The sequence below is a fragment of the Uloborus diversus genome, chromosome 1 (genome assembly GCF_026930045.1).
Source record: "Uloborus diversus isolate 005 chromosome 1, Udiv.v.3.1, whole genome shotgun sequence".
Taxonomy (NCBI): domain Eukaryota; kingdom Metazoa; phylum Arthropoda; class Arachnida; order Araneae; family Uloboridae; genus Uloborus; species Uloborus diversus.
This window is the reverse complement of record NC_072731.1, coordinates 36,208,007-36,235,826: the sequence shown is the minus strand read 5'-3', so window position 1 is coordinate 36,235,826 and position 27,820 is coordinate 36,208,007. Positions and strand designations below refer to the sequence as shown.

General features: G+C 33.7%; 1 protein-coding gene and 1 long non-coding RNA gene across 2 annotated transcripts in view; one reads left to right on the top strand and one right to left on the bottom strand.

The window, feature by feature from the left end:
• Positions 1–24,246, bottom strand: part of LOC129229353 (signal recognition particle receptor subunit beta-like) — a 52,677-nt gene extending 28,431 nt beyond the window's left edge. The window contains exons 1-2 of the mRNA XM_054863646.1: positions 24,075–24,246; positions 17,806–17,900 (exon numbers count right to left, since the gene is read on the bottom strand). Coding sequence (XP_054719621.1) covers positions 17,806–17,900; positions 24,075–24,168 — 189 coding nt within the window. The 5' untranslated portion in view covers positions 24,169–24,246. The remainder of the gene's footprint in view (positions 1–17,805; positions 17,901–24,074) is intronic.
• A 216-nt stretch (positions 24,247–24,462) lies between these two features.
• On the top strand, positions 24,463–27,459 carry LOC129229333 (uncharacterized). Its single transcript, XR_008581085.1, has 3 exons — positions 24,463–24,651; positions 25,257–25,343; positions 27,340–27,459. It is a non-coding gene; the product is annotated as an uncharacterized LOC129229333 (long non-coding RNA).
• The last annotated feature ends 361 nt before the right edge of the window (positions 27,460–27,820 follow it).

Below are 27,820 nucleotides of genomic sequence, written 5' to 3'. Positions count from 1 at the left end.
TAATCTAATTTGAATAAAGTAAATTTTATATTACATTACATTAGGAATGAGAACGCGGATAAATATTGTTTACCGATGTATATCACTAGCAACAGACTTGACCTGTAAGTTTGCGCACTGGGACAAATTCTTAGTGTGCTTGCAGCACCGTAACACCATCATTATTCACACCACTTGTTTTCAGTTAACCTGCTTACTACCATAATAACTATTTGTTTTAACTCATTACTGAATGTATTTTACAAGGTAACCTATCTTCAAACAAGGAAAATAAAAGATAAATTTATGAGCTTTGAAAGCATAATATGACTAATAATTTTCTTGATTTATTGGGGGGGGGGGGGCTCTCGGGCCTGAGGGGGCTCAGGTCCCATGGAGTCGGCACCACTGGCACCCACCCTTTGATGTGATACTACGCCTCCCCCCTCACAATCACAATACGTGATCAATGTAAGTTAAATAGTCCAATTGGAATTTGGAATTGAAGCTTGTTAAAATAGCTGAAGCCGGTTATTAATTGAACATATAGATAATTTTGCACACAAATTATAAATTACTACACATAACTTTATTTTGAACATGCTAGGAGGCTTTGCCCCCTGCTCTAACGCTCACCAATCCCCGAAGATTGCTTCCCAATCTTATTTGATTCGCAAAGATTTAAATCATGAATTAAAAAGAAACATTAAAAACACAATATGAGCTCCCTTTGGAACAAAAAGCACTCTTTCCCCAGGTTTCAAAATAACTTGTACCAACTTGCTAAGCCATAAGGGTTAAGGGGCTCCTGAGCATTGCAAAACTGCAGTTTTGTACATTTGAAAAGTCTCTTTCATATTCGTGGTCTGTAATAACTTATTTTGCTCTGTAGCTTGGGGCTTGAATTGAGTTGAGCCAAAGATTTTTCTAAAATCGAAACCCTTAAAGTTAGTGAATAAGAAAGAAGAAACATGCGAATCGAAAAGACGTAGCTATGGCAACGCCAAATAAAACATCAAAAATTTTAATGAATGTGAGATTATTCAAACTTGATTTTAAAGGCTTGTAAGTTTTTTTCCTTTGGAGATAGAAGCTTAGTTTTCAACCATAGGTCGAGTTAGATCTGGAGTAAAAAAAGCTGCTCTTTCCAGTGGTATCAAAAAGAAAACTGTGGGACAATTCCTTTGTTTTTTACTGATAGATTTAATGAAGAAAGTAGTGAATAAATTTTAGCTAAGCCTAAAAAAGTTCGAGCTAAAAATGCAAATAACTTCTGCCGTATTTAAGTTAGAGCATTGAAACAAATTGTGTAGCACGAAGAAAATTCTACCCTTTCCAACGATATATACAGTCCAGTCACATTAATATGACCATCTGTCAAAAGTCAGAATAACCACCTTTCGCAGAGCGGACTGCTGCGAGACGTGCAGGAAGAGAATCACTTAGGTCTCTGAATATGTTTTCTGGGATGTTGAGCCATGCCGACTCAAATGCCGTGGCCAGCTGCGCTAGATTACGCGGTTGAGGATCCATGGCGTGAACAACTCGATCGAGATGGTCCCACAGATGCTCAATTGGGTTTAAGTCAGGTGAGTTTGCTGGCCAGGGGAGGACGGTAAACTCATCCTGGTGCTCTTCGAACCACGCACGTACACTGGCAGCTGTATGGCACCTCGCATTGTCCTGCTGGAAGATGCCATCATCCTGAGGAAAAACAATGTGCATGTAGGGGTCGACATGGTCCGCACGGACAGATACGTACTTGTATTGATCCATCGTGCCTTCCACAATGATCAGTGAACCCAAAGAATGCCAGGAAAACATTCCCCAGACCATAATGCTCCTGCCTCCAGCTTGGACCGTTCTGTCAATGGTTGCAGGGTGGTTCCTTTCAGAGGTTTCACGCCTTATACATCAAAGTGAAAAAGTCCGATGGAGCATAAAACGCGATTCATCTGAAAATGCTACCTGTCACCACTCAGTGGACGTCCAGCTGCTGTACTGGCGTGCAAATTCTAGCCTTTGTCGTAACTGTTGAGAGCTCAGAAATGAGTAGTGGACTGTATTATGAAATTTTTAAGTATTTTATTAATGCCAAAGGGGCACTGAATTGATAATGATTCTTTACATAGGCCAAGGGGCCGTTACATATATGTGCAGGGCACAGCTGAAATAGTTCTTCACATAGGCCAAGGGGCCGTTACATATATGTGCAGGGCACAGCTGAGGATAACTTCCTCATTCGTTGAACATCCAATTGCTTCTGCTAGCTTACTCTTATTTGCCGTAGGTGGCGCTGCTGTAGGGCGTGACAGGGCACACCGAACATTCCGCCCGGCGTTGAAATGTTGATTTCAACAAATTAATAAAACAAATAGTAAAAAAGACAATTATATAAAATGACTAAAGAAATACAGAACATTCACATACAATTCAAAATTACACACAATATAAAATTCTACAGGTAAATCTTTATACATTCTCAATACGCAAAACTGCAATTTTTGTAATTGGTCTTTTGTATATACCATTTTTAGTCTGAACTGTAACAACTCTTACATGGTTGTCTTTTCCGTAGAATATCTCATTAATTCTTCCCAATAACCATTTACAGGTAGGAAGGTTTTCTTCCTTTACAACTACCATATCTCCAATTTTTACATTTTGTTTAGCAAACAACCATTTATTTCTCTGGATTAATGTGTTCAAATAGTTATTTGACCAATTCTTCCAGATATTTTGAACCATTTTAGTTGTTTTCTGCCAGAAACTAAGTCTGTTATTATTTAACTCGGTCAAGTTAGGTTCAGCGATAGTATTAATTGGTCTACCTATGAGAAAATGTCCAGGAGTTAGAACATCTAAATCATCAATATTTGATGTTAAAGGAGTTAGAGGGCGTGAGTTCAAAATTCCCTCTACTTGAATAACAATAGTTAAAAACTCTTCATAGGTTAATACTGTATTTCCTACAGTTCGTTTGAAATAATACTTAAAAGACTTGACTCCTGCTTCTGCAAGACCATTAAAATTTGGCGCTCTCGGAGGTATAAATTTCCATTTTATATTTTCCTCAGTTAAAAAATTGTACAAAGAATCATTTTGTTTATTGAAAAGATCCCTCAATTTTTTAATTTCTGAATTTGCACCCTCGAAATTCTTTGCGTTGTCACTAAGTATTTTTTCTGGTTTACCTCGTCGGGCAAAAAACCGCTTTAAGCAAGCAATACATGCTTCGGCAGTTAAGTCATTTACGATCTCTAAGTGGATTGCTTTTGTTGCCATGCAAACAAAAATACAAACGTATATCTTGTGATAGTTACCTTTTCGTTGGCCCTTATACTTAATCAGAAATGGGCTACAATAATCAATAGCACAAGAATTAAACGTAAAATTAACATTAATAATTTCTGAAGGTAATTCTCCCATTATTTGTTGAGAAGGGATAGTTTTTGCCTTAGTACAAATAACACATTGATGAACAATCTGTCTAGCAATGTTCCTGCCATTAAGTGGCCAATACAATTGCCTAACCGAATTTAACAAAGCTTGTGGGCCATTGTGAAAGTTTTTAGCATGAAAATAAAGAAAAACAAGTTTGGTTATCTTATGCTCAGACGGCAATATAATGGGATGCCTTTGATTATAGCTTAAATTTGCATTGTTTATCCTACCACTTACTCTAATCAAACAACAGGGTTCATACACTTTTGGTTAAAAAAAATTCCCTGACTTTTCCAGGTTTTCCAGGTTGTTTTTTAGAAAATTCCAGGTTACTCGCTTCATTCAAAATTTAAGTTTAAATAGTAATATTTTCAGAATAATTAAAATTGTTTAAAGTAGCGATGCAGAACTGAAACTTCTCCCCTTAGATTTAAAAAAAAAAACTTTGTTTTTTTTCCGTTTCTTTTCTCTGTCAAAATTTTAAGTTTTTTTAAACATTTTGTTCAAAATTGTTTTAATTTGTTTACTATTTGTTGAAAACAGAGTACTTTCAACTTATTTTAGCGTTTCTTTGATGTCAAGCGTAATATTATAGCATTTTGCTGTAGTCCTGCAGCAACCTTTTAGCATCCGCTTTTGGTTTACAATACTTTTTATTTTCTTATAAGTAGGTTACACGAAACATATTGAGCAAAATGCAATGCTAAATTTCAGTATAAATATGATTATCTTGTTGCATCAATCGGCATACCATGTAATGCATAGTAACAAAAATCAACATCTGCCAATCATAGGCCAATGCCAATAATCTTTTTTTTTTTTTTCACATATTAAAGGACGCTTACATTAAAATTTCAAACTTTCTTTTCCAGAAAGTAATAGTTAATTTTCAAAAATTCATAACTTTTTGCACATTTAATGTTATTTTCAATATTACACATTGATATAAACGTCCATTTCTGTTTCTGGAAGTTTAAGTCTACTTCCATTGTGCAAATGATCAAATATGGCGACAAAGTGAAAAATTTAAAATAATAAGTAGATTTTTGGATTTGTAGTATAAAGTAGTAATAAATAATTAATAATCCTTAAAAAACTACAATAAAAGCAAAATAGTCAGTATTTAGCACATAAGAGTCTAAATCAATTAAAACAAAAAAAAAATGTTATGAAGATTAAATTTTGCATTTTTCCAGAAAATAATTACAAATTATCCGGAAAAAAGGGCACAATTTGTGTTGTTTTCAATAGTTTGCATTGCAATTAACATCCAATGCCGTTTTCGGGAACTTAGGCACTTGAAAAAGGCTTGTGTACTTCCATCTTGGGAATGACCAAATATGGCGGCTATGCCCAAAAATAAGAAATAACTTTTTTTTTAATTTGTTGCATGAAGACAGTTAAAAAATAATAAATCTTCATGATACTACAATTCAATGAAAAGTTTTTATCACATTTGCGTCCGAGGCAGTGAGGATAAGATTAAGTTTTAAGAACAAAATTTTTCATTTCTCAAGAAAATTATTTCAAATAATAATACAAAAACAATTTGCAGACCATTTTTTGTTGTTTTCATCAGTTTTCAATTAAAGAAAACATCCAATTCTGCTTTGTTTTTAGAAACTTAGGCATTTTTGGATCGTATCTACTTCCATCTTGTGAATGACCAAAGATGGCGACTACGTTTAACACGTAGCTGAAATGATTTTCCGATCAACAAAAAAACATTTTCCCCGATCGACCCTCCCATCTACAGGTTGTGCTTCCGAAGCAGTAAATTGTCTTCTCTCCTGTTGAGTTTGTGCATAATTGCTGTTCACCTGATTTTTTTCCCCTTGGGAACTACTGAGAGCCAAAAATGGCGGCTGCTGAAGATTTTTTGGGTCGCCACTTTTTTCATTGCTTTAAAATTGTTACAATTTTTTTTAAATACATCGATAAAAATGAAGATTAGATCTTATAAAACGAAATTCCCAGGAAAAAATTGGGAAAAGAAAAATTTTGGGGACACATTTGGAAAATTCCTTGACATTTTTGACTAAGTCATTTTCCCTGATAATTCCAAGTTTTCCCGGAGCGTACGAACCCTGAACCGAACAGAATGTTGTGGCAACCCATCTAAAACTTAAGGCAGTAGAAAGAAATGCGTTCCCCTCACTGACTCCATGTAAGAAAATCTTCGCTCTTTTGGCGCATTTTTCGTTGTGAAAAAAAACGTTCATTTTTCGATTGCAGTTTTTAAGTGCCAGCATCGGTTTAGATAAAAATTTACAATTTTTTTCGTGAAATCACAATAAAAACGAAGACTAGATCTCATAGTACTTAATTCCTTGGGAAAAAAAATTTTTGGAGGACAAAATTTGAAAACTCCCTGACTTTTCCCTGACATTATTGACAGTGTCATTTTCCCTGACAATTCCCGGTTTTCCCGGAATTCCCGGAGCGTACGAACCCTGAAACAATTTTTATCAAGAAATGGATCAAAATATTTTAACGTACTCCTTGAAGAGAGTGGCAAACCTTTTTTCAAAGCCAAAATTTCTTCGAAAAAGTACTTACTTTGTACAAGTTGAAGAAGAAAAATTTTAGATTTTTCCATTTCATCCGAACTGATGGGGCCTGTTATTTTACTATTTGATTTTGTGCAGTTATTGTGAAACCTAAAAAGTAAACTAAGCACAAGAATTAATTTCAAGAAACAATTAGTAATACTAAAGAGGTCCTCAAAAAATAAGTTGTCATGTACAGTCAACAGGGAAGTTGTATTTTGTTTCAGTTCTTTTGCAAAATGTTCTTCACTGTAATTAGATTCTGAGTTTGAGTTGAAGGTCCAGCTGTCATCTGCAAGGAACTCAGGGCCATCCCACCAAAGCTTGTTGGTAGAGAGCGAAATGGCGTCTTGTCCCCGGGACAATGAGTCTGATGGGTTACACTCGGAAATCACGTGTTTCCAGTCAAAATTTTTAGAAAGTTCCTGAATCAATGATACTCGATTGCTGACGAATGTCTTGAGGAGATGTGGTGAGGTGGAGATCCAGGCGAGAGCAATAGTTGAATCTGACCACAATGTCACCTTATCTATTTTAAGCTTGAGAGCGGTCATCACTCTGTGAACCAGTTGGCATAGCAGGAGGCACGCTGACAGCTCCAATCTGGGAATACTGACCGTCTTTAAAGGTGAAACTCGGCTTTTGCTACAGATAAGTTTGCAGCTATGAGTGTCCGAGTTAGAGGATTTGAGGTATACTAACGCTCCAAACGCCTTTTCGCTGGCATCAGCGAAGCCGTGGATTGAGATGGAGGTCAGATCTTGTACAAGGATGCATCTTGGAATATTAAATGTTTCTATAACTGGAAGAGACCTTAAAAACTTGTTCCATTCCAGTAAAAAGTCAGGTGGAACTTGTTCATTCCAGTCACATTTTAGCAACCAAAGCTGTTGCATTAATATTTTGGCTTGACATATTACCGGACCGATTAGTCCTAACGGGTCAAATAAGCGAGCAATTTGGCTGAGCACTTCTCGCTTTGTATAAGTAGAGCTTAAGTTCACAGTAACCTTAAAGTTAAAGGTGTCTGAGTTACTATTCCATAGCAGTACTTGTGTTTTCACGGGTGAATCTAAATCATTTTCCTTGAAAGAGAAATCTGGACAGTCTAATGACCTTACATCTGCATTAGAACGCCATTTGTGTAGACACATTTGACCTGCCTGAAGTAGTTCAGATAATTGTCTAGTTAATTTCTTGAAGTCCGTCAGATTGGACGATCCAGAGAGACAATCGTCCATGTAAAAATCGTTGAGGACGATTTCCGAGGCTAATGGGAAGCTTTTTTCCTCATCCCTTGCAAGTTGTTGCAGCGTTCTTGTAGCAAGATATGGGCTGCTTGCACATCCGTATATGACAGTTTTTAAGCGAAAAATTTTGTCCGGTTCCTCCTTCCCTTCTCTCCACAAGATTTTTTGGAAATTAGAGTGAGAAGGATCTACTTCGATTTGGCGAAACATTCTATTGATATCAACAGTAAACGCCCAAATATGTTTTCTAAAACGCGTTGTTATAGCAAAGAGATCATCTTGGATCATTCCTCCCTTTAATAACAAATCATTTAGTGACTTCCCGTTAGTTGTTTTGCAACTTTCGTCAAAAACAACTCTTAATTTTGATGAAGTGCTGGACGGTCGGAGCACACCATGATGGGGAAAGAAAAAACCCTCTTCAGGATTTTTATCTTCAACTAATTCCTCCATATGGCCTAAATTTTCATATTCTTGAAGAAAATCTACATACAATTCTTTTAATTTTGGGTCGAGATCTAATTTTTTCCACAAATGAGTTAATCTCTTTGAAGCGATTTGCTGAGAATCCCCCAATCCCTCATCTTTCGATATTTGAGGTTTAAAGGGCAAATAAACAACGTATCTACCATCATTCTTCCGATAATGAGTATTTAAAAAATGTTCATTGCAATAACGCAATTCTTCACTAACTATTGGTTTGATCAACCTGCTCAATTTCCCAAAAGGAGGTTAATGCTTTGTCCAAACGCTCAGATTCTAAAAGTAGAAAACTTGAATTAGATGATGGTTTATCGGATTTTGATGGCGGAATGGTACCTGATACGATATGACCGAATACAGTTTCAACTAAATATAATTGTGAGTTATCAATTTTAATTTTATTTTTTCCTAAAAGATAAAAAAACAGGGAGGCTTCCAGTATTACATCTACCTTTTTTGGAATATTCCATGCATTGTCCGCTAGTTTCACATTTGACGGAAAATTATAATTGGAAATATTTATATGACATGGAGGGAAGACAGCAATTTTTGGAACAACTAACATATCCAGATGGTATGATTTAGATTTAGTTTCGTTAGATAACTCAGTTGAGATAAATGATTTTGAATTACAAATGGAATTACTGATTCCTGCAATGGGAACGTGGGTTTTTTGCTTCTTTAATCCTAAAGAATTTGCGGCATTCGTGGTGATTAAATTAACACTTGAGCAGCAATCTAAGGAAGCCACAAATGAACTGAATGATCCACTGCTATTTTTCAAATAAATCACAGCTGTGTTCAAAATAACGCAAGGATTTTTCTGATTCTAATGCGCTAGTAAGGCGGTTGAAGTAGAAGGGAAGGAAGGGAGGGGTGGACTTGATATATCGCCTACTTGAGAAGACGTATTGGCGTCTTCATTTTTTTCTTGCTTGATGCAATGAATCAGATTATGATGAGCCTTATTGCAAATGAAGCATTTGCTCTTCAAAAGGCAAGGATTTGGAAGATGGTTATTCAAACAAATTCTACAAAAGTTATACTTATTTACTAGGCCTATTCTTTTGCTTAAATTCATTTGTTTAAATTTCTCACACCGGTATAAGGGGTGCGTTTCATTGCAATTGAAAATCACACATTGCTTAGTTTTATTATTATTCTTCAGAAGAAGAGAGTGGTTTTCACTATTTGGATGGGTGCCAAGTTTCATATTAACTTGGAACTTCTTTTTCTGCGTTTGAGAAGTAGACGCTTGAATTATTCTCGAACGCTCTTCTAAAAAGCTTAAGAAATCGTTCAGTTTCGGAATGACATTTTTGTTTAGTGTCATTTCGAAACTCTTCCTGACATCTGCATCTAATTTTTGAAACAAGATGTGCAGAATTAATGTGTCTGACAGTTCATTAGATTTCAATCCAAGTAAATCTAATGCGCAGATTTGACATTTTGTATCATCTATCAATTGCATTAACTGATTGGGAGAGTCTTGAATCTTAGACATAGTTAATATTTTAAGCACATAATGTTCTATTACTGCGCGTTTATTTTCATATCCAGGGGCCTGTCCAGGATTTTTCACAAGGTCCGTTTTTTTGTGAAAAATCAAATAATTTTGTGAAAAATGAATTAATTTTGTGAAAAATCAAAAAATTTCGCAAAAATTTTTTTTTTTTTTTGTTAAAACGAAATTTTAGAATTTAGAGATGGCACAAACTGCATCAATTAAACTTAAAGTTGAGTGTTTTCCTCTTCTATGACGAGAAAATCATTCTGGATTTTTTTCTGATATTTGCCGGGGGGGGGGGGGCATCGCTCTTTAAAGTATCAATATTTATCTACCATTCTGCATTATGTTAAATTATACTAGATATATTTCTGTACAATATTTAAAATAATTGTAACAAAAATATAAATAAATAAAACAAAATTCAGAATGGGGTTCAGCATTCAACTTTTTGACCCAAGACACTCTTAAAAAGCACAGAATTTCGTTTAAAACTTATAAATTCCGTGATTTTAACAAAAATAAAAAGATATTTCAATTGTTTACCTCTTAACAAAGCGTAATAATCATCAAAAATTCGAAAAATCGGATTCCCATAGCGGATGCAAAGAGATCGCAATTCTCAAAGTGAAGGCATCAAAAGTATAAAAACGGCTTGTAAAAGAAGTATTTTTGATAAAATTATTTTAAAATTGCATTTTAGAGTCCTATGATAACATATCATTAATATCTGTGGACATAGTTGCCCCCCCCCAAAAAAAATAATAAAATAAAATAAACCATCTATTCAGCATTTTAATTTTTGACTCATAACAGAAAATGGAATTTTGCTTTAAAAACTTGAAATGAGAGTTCTAACAAAAATAAAGAGGTTTTTCATTTATTTGAATCCTAATAAAGCGAAGTTAGCTTGAAAAAAGAACAAAATATGATTCTCATATCGGATGTTAAAAGATAGCATTTTTCAAAATGTAGACATCTAAAGAAAAAAAACGGTAACTAAAAGAGTTTATTTAAAGTTAATCATCCTTGTTAGCATCGAAAAATCAAAACCCATATAATTTTCTCCCAAAATAACAATTAAACATCGCACCGCACCATAAAAACGCAAATATTGACAAGCCGACAAAATGATGAGAATATTTTCTAATCATGTCATTATAAAGGTTCAACGCCAGACGCTAAGTGGTGACAGTTTTGAAGTTGGTAACACTATCTGAAGCGATCATATTTTTTCCTCACCCTTACTATCCCTTTGCAGTTCTAAGCCCATTTCGCAGATATATATTATTATTGTTTATTAAATCATGAGCGGGGGAAAGGTTTACCAATGCCTTTTCAGAAAAGTTTACAACACCGCTGCTAATTAGCTGTGATAAAACAAACAACCATTATATTTATTTGGCAGTAGCAATTATTTATCACTTGCAGGAACATCGCAAGAGTGCCGATTTTTTTTTTTTTTTTCAAAATTAGCCGATTTTGTATAAGCTGATCCCTCTAATTTGACTTAAAAAAAGGTTCCAAAAATTATCGGTTCATACACAGAAATATGCGTTATTTTGCTTTCAGATTTGCTCTTTCAATAAACAATTTGTGACAGATCCGATCTTGTTTATCAGAATTTTGTGAAGGGTCCGTTTTGTTTGATCGGGATTTTGTGAAAGGTCCGTTTTGTTTGATCGGGATTTTGTGAAAGGTCCGTTTTGGTTGATCGGATTTTTGTGAAGGGTCCGTTAACGGACCCAAATATCCTCTGGCCAGACCCCTGATATCTGTCTTCTAAAGATGACCAAAAAGAGTCATATGTATCTTGAGACGATTCAAGTCTTTTAGCTTCTCCCTTTAAGCAACCTTTTAAATAACATAATTGTTGCGTGGAGGTTAGTTCAGAATTATTCCCGATTATTGACATGAATTGAACTTTAAAGTTCTGGAAATCTTCATACATTCCCGAAAATGAGGGTAAGGGTAAGTCGGGAATTTTAAATTTGTTTACATTTTTAACAGTTTCTTCAGTAGAAGAATTGCAGTTTAATTTCGAGAGGAAAATATTAATTTTTACCTCTGCTTGATCCAGTTCGTCTTGAAGCTCATTGTCAGGGATAGAGCGTCCTTTAGATCGATTTCATCCGGGAGTCTTGTATAGGGCAAGAGCATCTCTTCAAGTGCTGATTTCAATTCGAGAACAGCTTTCATTTTGCTTTTAAGTAAAATTTCTGTTTCTGTCACATCTTCAATATCCAGGGTAAATAAAGATGCGAACTTACACAATTTCTCTACTTTTACTTTTAGCGCTCCGCGTTGATGGTTTAATCCAACAAGTGATGTCATTTTACTGGAGCTCAGGGTGGCACGGACCAACTGTTGAGAGCTCAGAAATGAGTAGTGGACTGTATTATGAAATTTTTAAGTATTTTATTAATGCCAAAGGGGCACTGAATTGATGATGATTCTTTACATAGGCCAAGGGGCTGTTACATATATGTGCAGGGCACAGCTGAAATAGTTCTTCACATAGGCCAAGGGGCCGTTACATATATGTGCAGGGCACAGCTGAGGATAACTTCCTCATTCGTTGAACATCCAATAGCTAAAGGTCAAGATTTACGGTCGCCACTCGCCACGTGGCGACTCAGTTTTCAAAATTGGCGACCCCAAAAAATTTCTACAGTCGCCAACTTTTTTGGGGGGTTATTTTTAATTTAGATCCCAAGAAAAGAATTTCAGTGCATCAGTACTATAAGGATTCACCGATAGAGATCGTACTCCGACTAAATGTTGTTTATTTTACAAAGCTTGCATGTTCTTTCTCACTGCCTGCCTGTATGTTGGTTATTTTACGATGCTTGAATGCTCCTCTTACGCGATTTAGGCCATGTAAAAAAAGCAAGAATACAGTGAATTAGGAAGCCATTTGCTCAAGATTAGAGCGTTTGCTCCTTTGTCTTGACTCTGTTTTTCAAGTAATTAGCGTACTATAACATGATTTCAAGAAGAAATCATTGTATTTTAGATTATATTTCAGATTAATTTTGATTATTTATTCAAAGTAATAACGTTTAGTTGCTCAAATAGTATATTAAATTTATTTTTTTTTTTTACACCGCCTCCGATTATGCGAAACTTTTTTTTTTCTTCAGGCCCATTTTAGAACCTGCAGATTATAGGCCGTCCGCGGATAATGCACAGGAAAATACGGTTATTATACGGGGTTCGTACGCTCCGGAGAACCTGGAATCGTCATGGTAAACGACATAGTTAAAAATGTCAGGGAAATTTCAAATTTTGCCCCCCCCCCCCAAAAAAAAATTTTTTTTTTGCAATTTTTTTCCCAGGGAATTTTGTACCTTGAGTTCTAATCTTCGTTTTTATCGATGTTTCCTGAAAAAAAATATATAAAAGTTTTGAGGCGAAATGACGCTGGCAATAAAATAAAAAAGGACCGCGGACGCCATTTTTGCCCCTCAATAGTTCCAAAGAAAAAAATTCCTAGGGTGAACAGGAATTATGCACAAATTTAACGGGAGAGAAACATTTTCCTGCATCTAAAGCACAAGCCTGCGGATGGTAGGGTCAATTGGGAAAATCGTTTTTTAATCGAAAAGTCTTTTCAGCTACGAATGAAACGTAGTCGCCATTTTTGGTCATTTATAAGATGAAAGTAGACACGATGCTTAAATGTCTAAGTTTCCAAAAACAAAGCAGAATTGGATGTTTTCTTTAACTGCAAACTAATGAAAACAACGCAAAATGTGCTGCAACTTGTTTTTTTTTTCTTAAAATTTATTTTAAATATGTAATTTTCTTGAGAAATCAAAAATTTTGTTCTTAAAACTTAATCTTATCCTTATTGCCTTGGACGCAAATGTGCTAGAAACTTTTCAATTGAATTGTAGTTTCACGAAGATTTATTATTTTTAAATTGTTTTCACGCCACAAATTCAAAAAATTATTTCTTAATTTTTGTCTTAGCCGCCATATTTGGTCATTCCCAGATGGCAGTGCACGAGACTTTTTAAGAGCCTAAGTTTCCGAAAATGCATTGGATGTTCATTGCAGTGCAAACTATTGATAACAACGCAAAATGTGCTCTTTTTTCCCGGGTAATTCGTAATTATTTTCTGAAAAAATGCGAAATTTTATCTTCAGAACATTTTTTTTAAATTCTAATTGATTTAGATGCTTTTGTGCTAAAAACTGACTATTTTGTCTTAATTGTAGTTTTTTAAGGATTAATTATTGATCTTTTTCTAAAACAGTTTATGTTTTGCTTTAAATCTTGTTCTAAAAGTATGAAAATATTTTGCAAATTTCGATTCTTTAAAAGTGAAAAAAAAAAAAAATCATATTGTATGTTTTTTTACATAAACCCTCGAAGGTCGTTCCGATCCTATTTGATTCCCAATTAACTCAAACAGCCTTTATTCTGAAACAATCGTCAAAATAGGAAGACAAATTATTTAATTTAAAACTTGAAAAGGCAACTTGTTTTTGACCGCAGAAATCTCCCCTCCCCTGTGAGCCCCGTTTTATCATTCCTTTGCCATAAACAATGTTCCATGTTGTCCCATAAATAATGTATTTCATTAAAAATCCTATATATCATTAAAAATAGAAAGAAAAAAAACTATATTACTATATTTCTATAAACTATATCTTATATTTCTGCTGTGATGTGGACGCTAATACTCGCAATCGATTAAGAATACGTTCCATTGAAAATCGTTTAAACAACGGGGGCTAGTTTCTATTCGAATAACTGTTGTAATTTTTTAATCTTCAATCGCATCAGATTAAAATATAATCCAAATAGCCAGTCTTTGATCGTTTTCCCTTCATAGTCATCCTAACATGGAGATGCTGCGTATGGAACGTAGTCGCTATGTTTGGTCATACCTTTAGTTCAAATAATGCAAAAAGAATGTTTTTTTTTTTTGGAAATATACTCTTGGTAAATGCCAAATTGTATATTACTGGAGGAGGTTTGTAGTTAATTATTTTTATACCAAAAAAAAAATCTTAATTATTGAAAAAAAACAAATCATATGTTTATCTAATATTTTTTCGATTTCCTTCGTGCTAATTTTCTTACAGTTAATTCTTTTCATTAAACTAGTTACCTGAAAAGTGCATGTTGATTTTTACTACCATGGTATTTGTAATGATTTACAAAAAGATTTTAAAGGAATTTGTTGTTGTTTTTATGGGAAATACTTTTTTTTTCACTGTGTACACTACTTTACTTTTGGTTTAATGATTTTTTATATTTCTTGTTAGCATTCCTTTAGCATCACTTTCATAATATTTGTTTCAAGGAATACAAATTGAAATCGCCCCCCCCCCATTCAAAACCCGAAAAACTGGTGGCCACCAAATTTTTTGAGCCTCGTGGCCATTGGCCACTTGAAAATTTTCTGAATCTTGAAGTCTACCAATAGCTTCTGCTAGCTTACTCTTACTTGTCATAGGTGGCGCTGCTGTAGGGCGTAACAGGGCACACCGAACAGTCGTCGATGAACAAGTAGTCAGCATAGGTGCACGAACCAGGTGTCTGCTTCGGAGGCCCAGACACAGCAATGTTCACTGAATAGTAGTTTGGAAGACACATTTGGTAGCCCCTTGGTTCATTTTGGTGGTCAGTTGCTCAACCGTAGCCCGTCTATCTGCCCGAACACATCTCCGCAACCTCGTTCGCCTCTGTCATCTAAGGCCCGTGGTGCACCCCATTTGCCATGTCGCTGATTTTGGACAGTCCCATTTTAACATGCATGGTACACTTTTACCATGGCGGCATGTGAACAGTTCACAAACTCAGCCGTTTCGGAAATGCTTCCACCCTTGGCCCGAAAGCCAATGATCATGCCCTTTTGGACGTTGGATAAATCGCTTCGTTTCTGCATTACAGCAACGATTGAAATGTTTTCCAAAGCCCTCACACACCCTTTATATACGCTCAACTGCACTGTGCTGCCACCTGCCTTCTATGATTGGTTATTTAACTCTGACGTGGAAAGTACATGGTGGTCACATTAATGTGACTGAACTGTGTAATATTAATATGTGCAAGAAATTTTTCACCCCTTTAATAGGCACTAATAGGCAATTTACACGAAATTTGAGCTTAAAAAATTAATTACAAAAAAAACTAATTCGAATTTTAAAAACAAAACCCCAAGTGCAAACCAATGGGGCTCGAAGTAATTTTGTACAAAATTTCAAGGCTGTAGGTGCTATGGGGTCCCCTGGACGCAGGCCCGCCACAGATTTCCTTCCAGAATTTCTTTGAAACCTTACTTTTATTTACTATAAAGAGATTATTATTGAACCATATAAAATCAAAGACTCGAAGAACTAAAGATAAATTAATTTGAGGTAATATTGGACCTAGATGAGGTTCTGGCCTGTAATGCTATTCATTTCCATAACATTCATGGAAGAGTTACACTGTTCCTACTTGTCAAGTTTCTCATTACTAGGTTGTAACCAAGGGCGGATCCAGACAGAATTCTCAGAGGGGGCCATTTGGAAAAATAAGATGCTTTGTAAAAGTTTTGAATTTTACAAATATTAATGTAGCCCACCTTTAACTAGAGCTTTTTTTAAGGAATTTTCACTAGGCGGCGCAAGTTTAACATAAAGGCTGTCACCTTTCCAACAATTTTCCTGTTTTCTTAACAAACGTGTGCATATATCGTGGCCTCAAAGCGGTATTCCTGTAATCACTACTGTGTTCTGAGGCGATTGTATAGGACTTCTGATTTAAGAGGAAGCCGATATGAACCAATCCTAGGTAGGGGGTGAAGTAAAGGGGAGTCCGGGGGAATTTCTCCCCCGGAAAATTTTCGAATTTGTAGTCTTACAAACGCATTTTGGATGATCTTTGGTAATGTTAAGGGAGAAGAGGTCCGGTGGTGCTCTCCTGTCTATTTTTCGAAATAGTAGCTATAAGAATGCAGTTTTAGATGATCTTTAATGATGTTAGAGGGAATAGAGATTTGAAGTCCCATTTAAGGAAATTTCTGGTTTGTAATCTTAGAAATTCATTTAAATTGTCTTTCGTAACATTAAGGGCTTGGGTGCAATTTAAGCTAGGAAAGGGGGTTTAAAAACTATACTTGAAACTTCCTCAATGTGGTTTTATGGCTCCCCAGCGTTGTTTTTATTTTCTTGTTAGACTTAGAGGAATAATAAGGTTTTTTATAAATATTTAGCTCTAAAAAAAGTTTTTTACTATTTTTGAAACTTTTTCAGGGTGGCTGTGGATTCCCTCTCATTGTTTTCCTTATTGTTAAATTTTGTATGTATTTTAGAGAATTTTTTTGCATTTTTGCTCGAAAAAAAGGTGGATTTTAACTATTTTTGAAATTTTCTCGGAGGGGGCCATGGCCCCCTCCCTGGATCTGCCCATGGTTGTAACTCTGATGAATCACATCTTAGACACACTTAATGTCTAGCCTTGATCAATACTGTTTATTTTATTGTTGATTTCAAGTTTGCTGATGCTGAAAATTCAGATTCAAAAATGCATGCAGATGAAAACTTCAATAAAAAACTCTCTCTCTTTTTTTAAAAAGGTAGTCATGTCCAAACAAGTCACCACAAAATTGAATAAATCATATAGTTAATTTTAATCATATAGTAACTTTATTTTTTGCACATTAACTTTTCTCCAGGGCGGCGTGCTCCCCAGATTGAGGAATCCTGAGATTTATAATATTTATTAAATTTATCTTCCTAACCTAGTATTATCCTTTAGCCTTCGCTACTAACTAATGACACAGCGTTTGCTTTTAATTAAATTAATTACAGTAAAGCACTGTTTGTACATTCCTCTTTTATACGTTTTTATCAATTATAAGTTTTTAAAATTGATCCCTGCAAAGTCTAATACACATTAACCAATACCTATTATACGTTTTTTCGTTTGTACGCTTTTTTCACACAGTCCCTTCAAAAACGCATAAACGGTGCTTCACTGTATTACTACATTTGCACTTATTTTCAAATATTTTTACAACAATGAAAATACTCTAATCTTTCCTTTTAAATTAATAGCAATATAATAATGCAAACTATGTTCAACAGCATTTCATTTTGTTAAATTTGATTGATTTTACAGCAAACAATTACTTAAAAATTGTTGCACAAAAGTGTTTGTAAATACCAACCACCCCCCTTTTTTTCCTTAGATTGCAATAAAATACAATCATTATGATTTTACTAAATGAGTAAGTTGAAACAATTTTTTCAATAAAGAATGTAATCAAATTATATAATAATCATATAATATCATCATATCAGTGTAATAATTGTATGTATCAAACATCTACAAAATCTGGATCTCTATTCTGTGTAATTTCTTTCACCTGTGTACTTTTTATGAAAAAGTAGACAAAATATAAACTCTGGGGAGCAAGGGCCCAGGCTTGATCTCCCTTATATCTGGCACTGTTATCTAACGTATCTTTCATATTTAGAGTATTGAAGCATCTGTTTAAAAATAATACTCAGAGTTATTACAGGAAACTTTAAAATGGTGTTTGTGATCTACATTCTACACTTTTGGTTTTAATAAATGAAAGATACTTACTCTAGAAAACAGTACTGTTTTTCCAGATTCTGTGAGTCCAGTAATAAGTACATTGCGCCTTGAAACTCGTTTTCTTCGAAACACAAAAAAAATTACTATCAAGAGAGAAAAACAAAACATATAAAATTAATAACTATTGCAATTCATTTACAAGTCATTTTATAGCATTCTATACTTTTCCCGATATTTTTCTGTCAAAGTTTAGTCACTTGGTTTGGCAACTTGTTTACTCTCTATCTTGGCGATAATATAAAAATAGCTTAGGCTTAAAGCAATTGGGGATATATCTACAAGTGCAATAAAACCCTTCCTAATAGACACTCATTTGCACACAAAGTTTTTACTTCCACGCAGGGCTAGATTTACCTATAAGCTAAGCAAATCATAGCTTAGGGCCCGGCTTTGCTGGGGGTACTAACTCCCGAAAGATTGCATGATTCCTTCCTAAAAAAAGTGAAAAGTACTTGAAAAATAAAGTTCATTTTCAAGTGCTGGAAAACTTTGAAATTTTGGAAAAGTGAGTCTACAAATCTTGAATTTTAAAATTTCTAGCAAGCAGGAGAAGGTAGGGGCTAGGGATGGGAAGAGGAATAACAAAATATGTCATACCGTATTTTCGGGAATAAGCGCCGGAGCGCATATAAGAAAAAAAGCAAAAGAATTGCCAGTGCGGCACATATAACGGGTGCGGCGGATACAGTCTTTTATTTAAAAAAAAAATTCCAATTTTTTAAAAACATTGAAAATGCTGCCAATAGATGGCACCACATCGTTCTGCTGCCGGTAGTTAGCACAATATCGCGATTAACATAGGAAAAGTACGTCAGTAACGTAAAAAAACATCAGTGTTTCAATATTTTTTTCTAACATAAAACTTTTTTTTTTTTTTGACGCCTGCAATTTTCTTCTGATTTCTATATAAATAACAATGTTACTATATAAACGTTTTCTATAATGATTAATTGATTACAAACGTCGAAATAAGCAGTAAAAATGACTTTTTAAATCAAATCGGTGAAAAAATATACTTCAATGTGTTTCAAGAACCTTATCAGTTATCGTTCGATATCGAACGTCGACGTACGTTGAACAATTTTTTTGTGCCACTTAGGCCAGAGAGTTTGACATTGGCAAGGCATTTAGATGGGACCACCTCCTTGCTTAGGATAACCAACGAATTTCTCCTTCCAAGGTAAGAAAATAAATATATATAGTTTCATTAATTAAAAATATTTCTTTCATTTACACTCCGGCTTTCTTTACTACTAATTGTACTTTTAAGTTGTTTAATGTTGGGTTCAGCACATATAGCTGGTGCGGCGCTTGTACCGGGTGAGGCGCATACATTAAAAAAAAATTTTCCTTGAGAATATATTTTAATGCACCCAGGGTTGGCCGAATTGGACCCAATGGGTTTTTTTGAAAAAACCCATTTAAAAAAACCCATTATTTTACCCACTTTTGGGTTTTTAAAATTTTCTGAGAAGTTTTTTAAAAAATTAATTAATTTAAATACTTTCACAATTTAAACTTCTTTTTTATTTGTTCTTCATCACAGACAATGAACGTAAAAAATGAATTTTGAACTTTAATAGTATTTCTTAACTCTTAACAGCATTAAAAAAATACTTCAAAGATTTTAAATAAATGTATTTAACTTTTTTCTTTAACTGGTCAATAAATAGCTCAAATTATATTGACTAAGTCCTGTCACGTCTGATTTTCTCAATATTTGTAGATTGTATAGAGGAAACTAATCTAGTTAAAAGGCTTTCATGTCCATTATTTTCTGCAACCCGACACATCACAAATTTCGAATTAACAAGTTATTATTTTTTTTTTAGAAATTAACAGGTTTTACAAATGGTCGGACAGAAAACAGAATAGGATGTGCAGTATTTTCATTATCTTACAAAAAAGTTTAATATTTCTTAATCTGTACACAGAAATAGAAAAACAGGCAACATAAAATTCAAAGAAATGTCTTGATTAAGCTGGAATTCAGTAAAAAGGGATTTAAACCACTTGAGGTTCTACTGTAGTTTTGCATAACAAAATGAAATACAATAAAGTAAAATGCAAAAAAAAAAAAAAAATGTAGTAATTAAAACGAACAATAGATTTTATCACTTGAGAAATAACTTTGCCTTAACTGTTGGTAATAATGAAAATTAAAAAATCAGAAACTTCACCATTCTCGGGTTTTTCGTCTTTGATACTTTTCTTCAGAAAACGTTGAATTTTAACTAGTTTTCCAGCTTTTTTTACCCGAAGACAATTTTTGCACTTTGTCCATATACTTAAGCTACAATATGCTACAAGTACCCCACATTTTCCCGAAAAAAGACAAAAAAAACTCACATTTCTTTTAAAAAACCCAACTTTAGTTGGGTTTTATTTAAAAAAACCCAAAAAACCCTGGGTCCATGGGCTTTTTTAAAAAAACCTGGGTTTTTGCCAACCCTGAATTTACCGCTTACACCGGGTGCGGCGCTTATTCCCGAAAATACGGTATTCAGTTCCTTGCTACATCATGCATCAAAAATGTAAAAACCATAGTTCTCACGTTTCTGTAACATATTACTTGAGATACATTTTTGTGACTCACAGGTTTCATATCTTAGCTATTTATTTAATCCCAAATGCAGTATTTTGGAAATTCTTCTGCTATTACTTGCTTTTATCTTACTTCTACTACAATATTTTCAATCAGTTTAGCACAAAATATATATATATATATATATATTATGCTACATCTATTCCTTTTCGTTTTTGACACTTCCTGTAATTGAAAAAGCTGTAGTAATGAGAAATCTATATATATATATATATAAATATATATATATATATATATATAACTTAAAATAGCTGTTTCTTACTAAGTTATAACAGTGCTGTAGTAAAACTATACAAGCGAGTAATAAAATGTCAGAGAGACTGGAAAGCGTAATTGAAGCGCCTTAAATAATTTCAATTGTTCTAGAGTCCTCGAAAATTATTAGATACTATGACTGAAACTCCTAAGCAAAGTGTGCTTTAATTTTATTTCTTATCAAGTGAATAAATTTTGAGTTATCCATATGTGTAGTATATTACTCTTTTTTTAAAGCATACATTACTTTTTAAAAGTATTTTTTACTATTGATCTTTTTTTTTTGTCGGTGGGTTGGAGGAGTGATCAAAACTAATTTCACCGAAAGTTGATGTAACAACACATTGTCTTTTCTCCTCCCTCACTCTTTCTCTCTGTTGGCAGCTGTCATTTGTTTATCGAATTAAAAACACTTTTTACTAAGTTAATTTGCAAAAGAGCATTATAACTCTAAAAAACTTTTGTTCACCTTTTTCTGATGTTTTTGTAGTTTGAATTATCCCACATGAGGCTTCAAAATGCAGAATTATATATATATATTTCAAAATTTCCTCTGGGTAGGAAACCCTCAGACCAACCAAAATTGGGGATATTTCATACCATTCTTAAAGGGGAGAACCTTCCATCACTCTCTTGATATAATTCTGCCTCTTAAGAGCAAAGCAGAGAGGATAGCAGGCAAAGTTTACTTAAAAATGAGCAAACACGTAAATCATGGCTTTATATGTCAGAGGAAAGAGCCAGCCAGCCAACTTTAAAATGGACCTTTCCTTCACCGTCAGAAAAAAGTTGTCCGGATTGCAAAAGGGCCCCCATACCTGAAATAGCTTAGGGCCCCGTTAAGTCTAAATCCGGCACTGCCCTAAGCCGATGAAATGTATACATGTGAAGGACATACAAATTGAAAAAAAAAATTTAATTCATTTTAATTAGGTATAATTAGGATTAAATTATATTAATATGCAATTGTTTTATTTATAAATTAACAGGGATGCACACCAGGTGGAAGGCATGGCTGAAACTGGATTGTTGAAACCTTTTAGAGGCTGTTTCTAGGGATTCTAGGGCGAGGGTGACATTACTTTTGCGATGGACATATCTATAATTTATACAATTATTAATTTTTTTTTAACTGGGGGCCCAGAAAAAAGTCTTTCCCCAGGGCCCCACAAGACTTAAGGCTGCCAATGGTTATTGATCTGGGTATCTTAATAAATCAGGACTTCAAGTTTAGTGAACAGTGCAGCATTGCAAGTAACAAAGCCAACAGAATGCTTGGGTTTATCAATAGATCTATTTTAAACAAATTTAAGGTTTTTCTGCCTTTATATAGGAGTTTAGTAAGACCTCATTTGGAATATGCTGTTCAGTTTTGGTCGCCTTGTCTGAAGAAAGATGTTTCTGTATTGGAAAGGGTTCAAAGAAGGATAACTAGACTAGTAAGGGGACTTTCACATTTAGATTATGATACCAGACTTAATAGGCTTAATATGTATAGCCTGGAGCAAAGGAGAGTCAGAGGGGACATGATTCAGTTGTTTAAATTTATCAAAATAAAAGATGTCAATGGATTAAACTTTTGCACGGTTGTGGGCACTTGAAACAGCTTACCGGAAGCTTGGAACAGCTTTTTATTATATCCTCCCCCCGATTGCAAAGCAGATTTTCATTATAATGCAGAGGACAAAGTTGAAGATTCTAGCACCCTTGAATTCAACTCAGAGTGAGCTCTTGTTAATTTTTAACAAACATCATCATTATCTGCTCTAATAAACTCATTATGTTAGTCAATAAATTCAGCACATGCAGGGGTGCCCATCTAGAAGGAGTAATGAAACAGATTGCGCCATTGAAATTTTTAGGGGGGGGGTTGAGGGATAATCTTCATTTTGAGGGGGGCTCCTGCTTTTGGCCAGTTTTTGTGACATTTGGGGGGTGAGCCCTTGCTCTTAGGAGGGGGGAGGTACCCCTGAGCACATGCAGACAATTGTTTTGAATGTCCAACTGGTGTCATTCAAATTTAAAAAGTACATGAACTCAGGGCCAGATTTGGAAGTGTGGAGGTCCCGGGGCAACGAAGGAGTGGAGGCCCCTAATCAGGGTTCGAAAAGATCATATTTTCGAAAATATCCGATACTTTGATGTATATCCGAATATTTTGATATATATGTATCTATCCGATATTTTTGACCCGTGAAAGTTGGAATATTTTTAAAAAAATTTATTGTGGGGGCCCCTTTGTTGTGGAGGCCCCGGGGCAGCAGCCCCTCCTGCCCTCCCCTAAATCCGGCCCTGCATGAACTCCCTTTGTTATCTTCAAATCGACAAAAAAATAACAGCACAGTTTTTTACTTAGGCATGATAAAATAACTTACTTTACCCGTTACAGGGGACGTGACGTCTCAGAATTATATTCTATTCACAATTTTTTTAAACTCGTGTAATTAAGATACATTCCTGCAATTTCCCTTAGATGTTCTTTGATCTTTTAGTAGTCCGGGGAAAAATATTTTTGAATTTAGTATCGAAATATACCTTTTCGGAGGAAATTTTGCTAGAGTCTTAAGATTTTTCGAGAAAATCATATGCTGCAGTAAATAACTAACTACTTGTAATAAAAATGAATCTATTGCTTACGATATTATTATGATGATACATATTATTATGATGATTTCATTTTAGTTCCTTAATATATACAAAACATTTTAGTACCAGAAAATTGATTACATCACGTTACGGGGAAATTTTGACAGCCTTTTAACTATTAGTATTTCGCGTCATATTTCGTTTGTGAACATTTCAAACAAATCTCATCCTCAACAAGAATATTTTGCACCTCTTCCACATAACGCCGATAATATAAACGAACCTATATCTGCGGTTCTAATGTTAAGAGCCAGGTCAACACTGAGAAAAATTGTAACACTGAAGGGGAGGTGCGGTCTCACAGACCACTTCTAAAGAATGCAATGAAATTTAAACCAGATTCACTTGCCTAAAGATACTGATAAGCAAGGGGGGGGGGGCTGTTCAAGGTCACAAAACAAAGCTATTGGGGAAAAACCATTCAATCTGACTGAAAATGAAATAGGGGTGATCGGAGAACTTTTGAGCGCTCTGTGAGACCTCACCTCCCCTGTTAAGGAATGACAGAAAATATATATTAGGATTGATACAAAGTTATAAAACGTTTGGTAATCAAAGCACGTACACAGTATATACAAATAATTGCTTCATATACAAATAATATACCGATTTTAACATTCGTTTACAATTCACAGCATTGTTAAAGAAATATCAACTAACAATGTTAATAAAGAGAAAGAATAAGCCTTTATAGTTCACCATAATTATATGTAACATCTGAGAAACAGAATTTAGGAGGATTGGTTTTTACCTAAAGTAATTAATATGGCTATTATTGCAGAAACTATGCCATAGAAATTAGCGTCATATTCAATGACACCAATATATTCCTTAATGGGTTCCATATTAATCAAATTTTTAAACGTATGTTACTCATTAAAAGCCAGAAGACACATTGGCATAAAATCCAGAATTAAGCGAACCGGTTGCTATGTTTATTTCAGTTCAGTTGCGCCAAAGGAAACACATTTCTTCTCCAAAAATGAGATTTAATAATTATCACAGTATAAAAACTCCTATTTGTCAAAATTCGGGTCAATTGTCTTCAATAACTTTTTTTAGAAAACATTTAAATCCTATTGCATTTTATGATTAGAACAATTTTAGAGAGTAACTGTTAAATTCACTGCATTTAAATTTTGTTTTCGTTTTTCAGAAGTGGAAGCACTAATCAAGCTTAAAAAGTACACAAAGTCAAAAAAGGACTTTGGTTTTTTTTAACTTTAAATATGTGGTATGAAATAATACCTACTCTTGGAATATTTAGCACATTTTTGCTACTTCCGAACTTTATCCCCTATGTAACTCACATGCTAATCCGTGGAAAAGTAAGATTAGTTCTTATAACAGCGTTGTGTATAGTTGAACTGATGAAAATTAAGATTATGTTATTCTACTATTTACTGCTCTAGATTAGTAAAACATTATTATTATTGATGTAATTATGAACACATATATTTTTGGAAAAGTCTGAATAATGACTTGTTTTACATGCAAGTGCAAATAAATTATCAGTTCGAGCTGTTTCAACCTTTTAAAACCTCTTCCAGGGTGTAGTAATAGAGCTGTAACGTATTATCTGTTATGAAACATGCAATATAATTAAGTCAGGTATCCACTATAGTCGAGCGGGGTGAAAAAAAGAAATAGTTTTGAATACATTAAAGTTTTTTGAATTGTAGAATTTTTATGAATTGGATCAGGAAAGTAACAGTCGCTTAGGCATCCTGTACAGTAATAAATTAAACGAAAGAAAAATTGAAGTCCTGAGCACTGGCAATAATTTGAGTACTAGAATGCTAAAGTTTTGCATAATTACTTTTTTATTATTAATAACATTTGAAAATCTAGACATTCTCCTGATTTCAGTTCAACCCTATTGTTTTGTGTATATAATATTTATACTATAATTTAAATTTAAATTATATTCTAGCCTGTAAGGAGAACGGCGATGGATTGTGATGATCGTAAATTCACAATGAGAGATGAGCGTCTAACTGGAAATGTATATGTTATGAAAGTAAGTTTTGAACACTTTTTCAAAGCAACTGTCTGACCACGTTTTGTATGAAATTCGCAAGACGATTCTGTCTGCATGAGGGGAAAAGACACATTTTTGTCTGTGTATCATTCATCCTAATATCACTCATCTTAAATTAGAGGCTAACAACATATCTTTAAAGTCTAACCAGCATCCCTGTAATGTAAACTAATGCCATATTACCCCGCATTAGCCGGCATGCCGCCAAATTCAGAGTTCACCAGATTTTCAGTAGCCTCTACCTGGTCCTTTTCGGCATGCCGAGAAAAACAAGATTACAAAAAAAGATTAAATTTAATACAATAAGTCTATGTTTTTACCTTAAAAAATAATGTGAATTCTATACATAATTTTATGAATATTAATAAATGGTCTAATTTTGCCTAAATATTCATTAACAATACTAATTTTTTTAAATTCTGGTTAGAAAGTTTAATTGATATATAATTTTATTAAAACAAACCTAATACAAAGCAAACATTTCTATTCAAAACTAAAATATTTTGCGAGTACATAAAGATCTCAATATAGATATTCAATGGAAAAATTTTTTTTCTAAAAATAATTTGAAATAATCTCTTTAAAAAGTTGTAAATTAATCCCAATTCAGTGAATGCTTCTGAGTCAGTCGATTAATTGGCATCTGTAACAAACAGCCTACAATAATAAGAAACACACATTAATTGTATCACTCGCCTTTTCTAAATACTTATTTTCTTGACTAAACAAATTTTTCATCCTTAAAAATTATTTCCCCTGCTTTGCTTTCTTCTCTTTTTGTATGTGAAATGACTCATTTCCACTACAACCATTATGCTTCAAGAATGTTATTCCTCATAAGTCTTTTAATATTCATCGATTATGTCAGATATCTTCTACTTTCATTTGAAATGTAGCACTGCACATTTTTCCCAGTCAAGTTTTACCCATTATGCAATTGTAGAATATTATGCAGATCAATACCGAATTTAGTGAAATCGTTCTCCATTTACTCATGATTTGTTTCCCTTTTTTACTCTACTTTTGCAAAATAAACCCCAAATAATTCAGCATGCCTGAAAATTCGAATTTCTCAACATGCTGATCAACCTCACTTTTTTCCGGCATGCTGGCTAATACGGGGTAATACGATAGATGTGTCCATTTCTGCCTGCAAACCATATGTTTGCCTTTTCATCACATTGGTGGTCAAACAATAAACAGTCAGACCTCGATATAATGTCATCCTTCGGAATTTCGAGAATGTGACCTTATAACCGGGTCATAAATTTTTATCAAAAAAAAATTCTAAAATGTTTTCAGCAGACTTAGATAAAATAAAGCTTTCTGCGAACACAAATCCTAGCTGGAAAATTTTCTGCAAATAATTATTTTACCTAACTCACCCTTGAATAAAAAACTAAATTTATATTTAAATATGAAAGAGACAAAAAAAGTGCTTTAAATCATTTAATTTTTTTTACAAAAACATATAGTTTGCTTATTTTTCACGAACTGAAGAAAACTGCCAAAACCATTATTTTTTGTTCACATGTGCTTTAAAAGGCTTTTGGAGAAAGGCTTTAACAGAAATAAGCTCTTGGATTTTCTTAAAAGCTCCCTTAAAAATCTTTTTTAAAATCAACTTTAGCAGTTAGAAAAAAAATTTCTGCAGAGCCAAAAATTATCTGCGAACGCCGTTCGTGCGTTAATCTATATTATGCAAGACTGGTTTTCAGTATATATGACATGATTAAGTTATGATGTTTTAATTAAGTCGAGTCAGTTAAAATTAATGCAATTAGTTAGAAATTAAGAAATTATTTGTTAATTTTAATCTATACTAATATTATAAAGAGAGAGGACGAAGTTTTGTGTGTTTATATGTTCAAGGTAATCTCCGGAACCACTGCAACTATTTGAAAAGTTCTTTCACTGTATGAAATGTCCTTTCTTACTTAGTGACATTAGGGAATTTAAATTTTTCTTCTTCTAGGGACTGGACAATATTCCAGATGCATAATGGGAAGAAGAGAAACGAAGAATTGGAAGAATTTATCTAGAATATTTGTTTGTTTTTTAAAAAATATTGTGTACATTAAATAATTAGTGATAATTCATTTGTTATTGTGTCTTTTATGCAACTGCGTTGTACAAAATGCACTGAGGAATTTTCAAAACAATTTTAAAGTAATATAACATCTGAAAGTTATATGATAAAATATTATAACCAACCACTTTTATTAACAATATGTTATCAGTAATTAATTGCTTTAATAACATTCTTAGAATGAATTATAATATTAATGCTATCAATCCACATACTTAGGAATGCTAAACATTGAAGGCTTATGCTGTGAAGTGAAAATTATTTCTTTCGGTTACAGTACTATGCATAATTTTTCTGCCTTTATTTTAAAAAATCAAAAAGATTTTTTTTTTTTATAAATTACTAACAAAAATTTAAATTTTTATTG